The sequence below is a fragment of the Eleginops maclovinus genome, chromosome 10 (genome assembly GCF_036324505.1).
Source record: "Eleginops maclovinus isolate JMC-PN-2008 ecotype Puerto Natales chromosome 10, JC_Emac_rtc_rv5, whole genome shotgun sequence".
NCBI lineage: Eukaryota > Metazoa > Chordata > Actinopteri > Perciformes > Eleginopidae > Eleginops > Eleginops maclovinus.
This window is the reverse complement of record NC_086358.1, coordinates 12,339,937-12,348,229: the sequence shown is the minus strand read 5'-3', so window position 1 is coordinate 12,348,229 and position 8,293 is coordinate 12,339,937. Positions and strand designations below refer to the sequence as shown.

The 8,293-nt window shown below is 45.1% G+C and overlaps 1 protein-coding gene across 1 annotated transcript in view; it reads left to right on the top strand.

Moving 5' to 3' along the window:
- Positions 1–6,722: 6,722 nt before the first annotated feature.
- socs3b (suppressor of cytokine signaling 3b) overlaps positions 6,723–8,293 on the top strand; it is a 4,474-nt gene continuing 2,903 nt past the window's right edge. Inside the window, exons 1-3 of the mRNA XM_063893269.1 lie at positions 6,723–6,966; positions 7,690–8,035; positions 8,276–8,293. The exon at positions 8,276–8,293 is cut by the window's right edge and continues 2,903 nt beyond it. Of these exons, the coding sequence (XP_063749339.1) occupies positions 7,907–8,035; positions 8,276–8,293 (147 nt within the window). The 5' untranslated portion in view covers positions 6,723–6,966; positions 7,690–7,906. The remainder of the gene's footprint in view (positions 6,967–7,689; positions 8,036–8,275) is intronic.

Genomic DNA, 8,293 nt, shown 5'->3' with positions numbered 1-8,293 from the left:
ATGACATTAAATCACCTCTAGTGAGCAAACTGCCTTGCAACCTACTGAGTTTGGTCATAAAACTTAAACCATTTACTGTATAAACACTTCCGGACTGAGATAATTCAATCCCCGAAACCATGATCATTTTCAGATGATACAATACAGACATAATAGAGATATAATGTTAAATAATCAGAGTTATAGATCAAACCAGATTTCAACACATACAAATAATCCAAAAAATCATATTTAAAGACTAAAAATGATTACCAAAAACACAAAAGTACAAATAATGTAAAATAGTCATTGTTGAGGATGGAAAATAGATAATAAACAAATTATGAATATCCCATCCATCCATCCATCTTCTCCCGCTTATCCGTCAGGGGCGCGGAGGTAACAGCTCCAGCAGAGAGCCCCAAACTTCTCTTTCCCCAGCCACATCATCCAGCTCTGACTGGGGGATTCCAAGGTGCTCCCAGGCCAGCGAAGAGATATAATCCTCCACCTGGTCCTAGGTCTACCCCTCGGTCTCTTCCCAGCTGGACGTGCCAGGAACAACTCCCTAGGGAGGCGCCCAGGTGGCATCCTCACTAGGTGCCCGAACCACCTCAACTGGCTCCTTTCAACTCGAAGGAGCAGTGGTTCTACTCCGATTCCCCCCCGGATGACTGAACTTCTCACCTTATCCCTAAGGGAGATGCCAGCCACCCTGCGGAGAAATCCGATTTTGGCCGCTTGTATCCGCGATCTCATTCTTTCGGTTATGACCCATCCTTCATGACGGTGAGGGTAGGAACGAAAATGCCCCGGTAGACAGAGAGCTTTGCCTTCTGGCTCAGCTCTCCTTTCGTCACAACGGTGCGGTAAAGCGCCTGCAGTACCGCTCCCGCTGCTCCGATTTTCCGGCCCATCTCACACTCCATTGTTCTCTCACCCGGAAGACCCCGACATGAACTCCTTCACTTGGGGTAAGGCCTCATTCCCTACCTGGAGTGGACAGTCCATCGGTTTCCTGCTGAGAACCATGGGCTCAGATTTGTAGGTGCTGATCCTCATCCCAGCCGCTTCACACTCGGCCGCAAACCGATCCACTGAGTGCTGAAGGTCACAGACCGATGAAGCCATTAGGACCACATCATCTGCAAAAAGCAGTGGTGCAATCCTTAGCCCACCGAACTGCAGACCCCCTCCCCCACGACTACGCCTCAAAATCCTGTCCATGAATATGAAAACAGGATTGGTGACAAAGCGCAGCCCTGGCGGAGGCCAACCCTCACCGGAAATCGGTCCGACGTGACACAGCTTTCGCTTTGGGAGTACAGAGATTGGATGGCCCTGAGTAGAGACCCCCTCACCCCATACTCCCGCAGCACCTCCCACAGTATCTCCCTGAGAACCCGGTCATACGCCTTCTCAAAATCCACAAAGCACATGAAGACCGGATGAGCGTACTCCCAGGCCCCCTCCAGGATCCTTGCGAGAGTGAAAAGCTGGTCGGTCGTTCCACGACCAGGACCCAATCCGCATTGTTCCTCTTCAATCTGAGGTTCGACAATCGGTCGGAACCTCCTTTCCAGCACCTTAGCGTAAACTTTCCCGGGGAGGCTGAGTAAAGTGATGCCTCTATTGGCACACACCCTCTGATCCCCCTTTTTAATAAGGGGAACCACCACCCCGGTCTGCCACTCCTTCAGTACTGTTTCCGACTTCCACGCAATGTTGATGAGACGTGTCAACCATGACAGTCCCTCAACACCCAGAGCCTTCAGCATTTCTGGGCAGATCTCATCCACCCCCGGGGCTTTGCCACTGTGGAGTTGTTTGACTACCTCAGTGACTTCCCCCCGTGAGATTGGAGTTGACCCCACTTCATACTCCAGCTCCGCCTCTAACATAGAGGGCAGAGTTGACGGATTCAGGAGTTCCTCAAAATGTTCCTTCCACCGCCCTAACATCCTATCAGTTGAGGTCAACAGTGTCCCATCCTTACTGTACACTCTTGGATGGTTCCCTGCGTCGGACGGTTTTCCAGAACAAGTATGTTGCCGACCGAAAGTCCTTCTCCATGGCTTGTCGGAACTTCTCCCACACCTGCTGCTTTGCCTCGGCCATGGCTGAGGCTGCTGCCCGTTGGGCCTGTCGATGCCTTGCAACTGCGTCACCCAGGGATAACATATCCCGGAAGGCCTCCTTCTTCATTCGGACGACTTCCCTGTCCACCGGTGTCCACCAGGAGGTTCCAGTGTTACCGCCCCTTGAGGCACCTAAGACCTTGAGACCACAGCTCCCCGCCACAGCTTCAGCAATAGAGGCTTTGAACACCACCCACTCAGGTTCAATGTCCCCAGCTTCCACAGGGATGCCTGAAAAGTCCGCCGGAGGTGTGAGTTGAAGGCCTACTGGACTTGGGATTCGTCCAGTCACCTGCACCAGTCACCTGCACTACACGTTTGGGCTTACTAGGTCTGTCCAGAGGCTTCCCCTGCCACTCGACCCAACTCACCACCAGATGGTGATCAGTTGACAACTCCGCTCCTCTCTTAACCCGAGTGTCCAAAACATGCGGCCTCAGGTCCGATGATACGATAACAAAATCGATCATGGACCTTCTGCCTAGGCTGCTCTGGTACCACGTACACTTATGAGCATCCTTATGTTCGAACATGGTGTTTGTTATGGCCAATCCATGACTAGCACAGAAGTCCAGTAACAAACCACCACTTCGGTTCAGATCAGGGGGGCCGTTCCTCCCAATCATGGCCCACCAAGTGTCTCCATCATTGCCCACGTATGCGTTGAAGTCTCCCAGCAAGACTAAGGAATCCCCTTTGGGAGCCCCATACAGGACTCTTTTCAGGTTCTCCAAGAAAGCCGAATACTCTGAACTGCTGTTTGGTGCATAAGCACACACAACAGTCAAAGTTTTCCCCCCCATAACCCGCAGGCGTAGGGAGGCGACCCTCTCGTCCACTGGGGTAAACTCCAACAAAGCAGCACTCAACCGGGGGCTTGTGAGTATCCCCACACCCGCTCGGTGCCTCACACCTTGGGCAACTCCGGAGAAGAATAGAGTCCAACCCCTATCAAGGAGTAAGGTTCCAGAGCCGACGCTGTGCGTAGAGGTGAGCCCCACCAGATCCAACTGGTAACGCTTCACCTCCCGCACAAACTCCGGCTCCTTCTCCCCCAGAGAGGTGACGTTCCACGTCCCCAAAGCCAGCTTCTGCCGCCCGGGTCTGGTCCGTCGAGACCCTCTGCTTTCACTGCCACCCTTCTGGCAGCGCACCCGACCCAATCGCTGTTTCCCGTAGGTCAGGGGAGTCCACATTTTTTTTTATCAACTACATATTTTCTTGTGCTTGAGTAATATTTAAAAACAATATATACAAGACAAGCACAAGTTTAATTTGTGGGTCATACGACATTATTCTTTTGAATTAGCTGAGGGCCAATTTAAAATAACCTGCGGGCCGCATTTGGCTCCTGGGCCGTAGCTTGGACACCCCTGCCGTAGGTAGTGGGCCCGCGGGACGGAGAAGCGGAGGTGTTGCCCACATTGTTTTTTCGGGCTGTGCCCGGCCGGGCTCTGTGGCAAGCCCAGCCACCAGACGCTCGCTGACGAGTCATCCTTCTGGGCCTGGCTCCAGAAGGGGACCCCGGGCTTCCTCCGGGCCGGGTATCCTCGCTTTCATGTGTGTTTGTCATGAGGTCTTTTGAACCAATCTTAGTCTGGCCCCTTTACCTGAGACCAATTTGCCATGGGAGACCCTAGCAGGAACACAAGGTTCCAGACAACACAGCCCCCAGGTTCACAGGGGCACACAAACCTCTCCACCACGATAAGGTGCTGGTTCATGGATAGACTATGATAAATATGATCATATATTATTTGGGGGTCTAAAAAAAGAAACCTTACTATTTAGTAGAAAATGGTACAAGGTGGAAGAAGTACTCAGGTATTGTACTTGAGTAAAAGTAGCAGTACCAAAGTATAGGAATACTCTGTTACAAGTTAAAGTCCTGCATTCAAAATGTTACTCAAGTAAAAGTACATAAGTGTTTATGAAACTGGTAAAGGTGGAACTAATAGGGTAGCTGGTGAACTTAATTCAGGTGTAATTAAACTCCTATTTAAGTGTTGATCATATTTGTTTATCAATAATCTATATCTGCAAAATAACTAAAGGTACTTAAAGTAAAGTAGTGGAGTAAAAGTAGAATATTTACCTCTGAATTGTAGTGGAGTAGAAGTATAAAGTAACATAAAATGGAAATACTCAAACAAGTACAAGTACCTCAAAATGTTAGTTTCTACAGTAGTTACTTAAAACCACTGTTAACACCACAGGGCTATAACAAAGACTACTGAAGCATTAACACTGTAAAGGACAGATTTTCAAATAATTCCATAAGACCCCATAATAGTATACTTAACTTTCTCCAACTTAATACAGTGCAACATATCCGTATTATGTAGTGAATATGTTGGATGATAACATTCTTTCCATCTAATCAAAATGTGTCAGCATGGGAAACGATAGTCAAACTGTCTTTAACTTCAGTGTTGTAGTAATGTTTTATGATTTAAAATATCAAATGTACCCTGAAGTTAACCTAAAAATGTGCTTACAGAGGTCAACAGCAAAGAGTGAGCACTGTACCCTACACAAGTTACACTATTGTTGTTATTCTTATTATGTTTTTAATTCATTTACATATAGTTATAGTTGACACAGTTTGCCTCCATTTATTTATTCATTTTAGGTTTGATTTTATTATATTTTTATATTATTTTATATTTATGTCATTTTTTTTAACCTATTGCAGTTTTTAAGGTCCACCTGCAAAGTGTTAAAGTGTTCAGTCATGCGGGATGGGGTGCGCAGTGTAAACTATTGTTTGTTCCAGGAACGAGTCCTTAATTATAGCATCTGTAGACTGAACAAGCTACACCCAGTTGATGCTCATTGTTATAATGATAATGATACTGCTGGTAGACTTACCTGTTAATGTTGTTGTTATTATAGCGTTATAATTATTATTATATTATTATATCAACGCACAGAGCAAGTATTTTAGTGACATAAAAGTAATGATTAAAAAGAAAAACTGCTCCTTTAAACTTGTTTTAACTTCTACTTTATTACTTGTCATTGGGGAAATGTTGTTCTACTACATACGACCCATCCTTCATGCACTGTGTTTGACAAGTAAAAAAACTTGGATAGGCATATAAACTACATTTTGCTCTTTAACAGAATTTGAAGTACATAATAATCACCCCAACCCAATTCATATATGTACACTTTAATTCTGCTTAAGTGTTTTATTTTTTTAACCTTTATGATTTTCTTTTTCTTTTATGATTTACTTGTTTCAATAATATTATGTAATATGCAAATATACGCAAGTATTTCAGGCGGTTGTTGCTCAAGAGCACTTACAGTAAGTCAGAGGTTTTCCTGACATAACGTGAGGCACATTATCTTTAAACATTGGCCAGATGAGTTGCTGAAAAAGTAAATCATCTGTCATGTTGTGAAGACAGAAAGTAAAAGGGGCAGAATGGTTATGTAAGGCTTTATTTTTAATCCCCAGGGCTGTAAAAATAACATGTTACAGCAGCACGAAAAACTAAATGAAATAACATACCTGTTTAATAGGGATTAGGAAACATAAGTAATCAAATAATATGATATCAAAGGCTATAAACAGTAAATTACAAAAGAATAGTGTAAATATTTGCAGTGCTAGTTAGTTTTTGCTTATGATTTTTCTCTTCTGCTACATTTCAGAAGTAAATATCTCCATTGGATGCTCCACTATACTTATTTGACATACAAAACACCTTATAAATGATGATGCAGTCAGACATTCAGTATACAAATAAATACATAAATATACTTTAATTGCTGCTTACACATTAATGTGGCATTTTAGTAGTTGAATATTTATTAGGGCTGCAACTTGTGATTATTTTGTCACATATTCAGTTTATTATTTGTCTATTAGTTATTTGGTCTATAAAATGTCAGAAAATGGTTTCCAAAGCCCTATAGAGGATTTCCTCAAATTATCTTTTGTGTTCAATCAAATATTGTATCAGAGAAACTGGCCAAAATGTTGTTTTTTTAAAAGTATTTATTTGCTGAAACTGACTTATCGGTTATGCAAAATAGTTGCCAAGCAACCAATTAATCATTGAGTCTCTGAAATGAATACACTCATAACAACAAATCTGCGTTTTCCTGATATAACTTTGGTTATTTAATTTTCATTGCGGAAATTGTACATTGTGTTATTCAGAATACTCAGATTTTCTAATATTTCCCCTTGAGTATTTGTCTGAATGAATATATGCATATAGCAAAGCAAAGTAGGAGTAGAGCAGAGTGCCTTGTTGGTCATTATACTGGGTTATATGGAGTTATTCATGTTGCACAATATGCAGACTCCCCATTTAAATCTGCCTGTAAAATCTGTAACATTCATATAATAATGTATCATAATATTCTGTAGAGTTGTTCCACATGCAGAGCTTTTAACTTGCTCACCTTGTGCAAAAGGGAACCCACCAGTACCAGGAAACAGCCCAGCAAAGGTCACACTGATTATTTATTGGCAATCTGCCAAGAAAGTGCGCGAGCACGTGTGTCTGTTCTGTGCGTGCGTGCGTGTGTGCGCCAACGTGCGTGTGTTTACTGGAAGAGCCTCTGCACGGAGGAGGAGGAGCCTTACGAACATCGGCTTTACTCACTGGAAACCTCCAGTAACCTTCCCCGACACACGGACACGGTCTCTCCGGCAGATACTGCCGCCACATTCCTCCGCTCAGGAAAGAAACCCACACACTTTTTTGGATACTTTTTTTGGATTTTAATGCCTGAGTTAATAACTAATTTAGCACTACTCTCGAGTAGTTTGCCTATATTTTCCTTTGGCGACGAGCAGCTGCAGTGCGGGGCTGAACATTTCTGCGAGGTAAGTTGAAATACTGAAACAGACATCTAAGCACTGCATCATTCAAGCATTCATAATTACAGTGTGAGGTTATAATGCCAGTAAAAGTTAATATTAGCTGTCTGGGCTATTGGTGCAGTGCAGCCGAGGAGGATGGAAGTGTGTTTATTGGGTTATTTCGCAACATAGTGGCTTGCACAGCAGCGGCTCTGCACCGTTATGCTGCTCCGCTGTCCCGCACTGTCCGGCGGCAGTGAATCCGTCTTAATATCCCCTTCACAGGCTCAGAGAAAGCCAGAACAAACGGGACACCTTTTTAGTCACAGTGTAACCGGAGAATGGGGCCTCAGTGGCTCGCTCGAGCCGGGAATAAGGAGATATTCACTGAAAGAGGGGGAGAAAGAAATTGCTCCGGACTCTTTCACAGTGACCCCGTTTCTGAAATCCCTTGTTGCGGTACGTCCGATCGAAGACAATTGAAAGCAATCAGGATCCAGTTGCTGTCTGGCTGCGTATTCAGCAGCAGCAGGCTCAGTGCGAGTAAGCGAGGATTCATTTAAACTAAATATAACCTGCTGCATGCCCCGTCTTGTCATATGCATTTGTCACAGTCGCCATAACTGCATTTTGTGGGGGTAAACCGAGAGCTCCATTTATTCATGTCCATGTTTATGAATGACTGTCAGTTGCCTGATATTTTGAATGAGCCTTATGTAGACGTTTAATTCGGCTTCCTCTCTCCAGCTGTGTTTAGGTGCTCTCTCCCAGCCCCTCTCTGGATGCATCAGACTCCCCTGCCCCGGGGCCCTGGACCCGGTGTGTGACCCCGCCACCCTCACCCCATTCCCCCTCTCTCCCATCCCCCTCTGCCCCAAACTCCTTCCCACTTCTACACCTCGGCGCTCCTGTTCTGGGCCCCCTGCCCCTCGACCAGCGGGCAGAGGCAGGGGGCCATGGCGCCATGGTAGCCTTCAACGGACGCAGCTCCCTCGCCATGAGCAGCTTGAACCCTCCAGAGGGCAGGGTTCAGGGGACGAACTTCACCCCGCATCACTACAAGCCCTTCAGGTCACATGCACACTACCAGCAGGTCAGTCACACCTGAGTCTCTAATAGCTGTGGGTATTACAGAAGCCTCACTAAGCACAGACTAGGTACTTAATAGTGTCAGAACAGTGGGATTATCTACATAATGATTGAAGTGTTGTAAAGATGATCAAAAGGTGAAGTGTTTATTTAGTGTTGCATGATCTGTAAATGATTATGTTTGGCTCTTGAAGTACCCTGTTTGATATCAAATACTAATGACAGATTCTTTTACCTTTTTCAGGTGATGTGCGCATTGCGA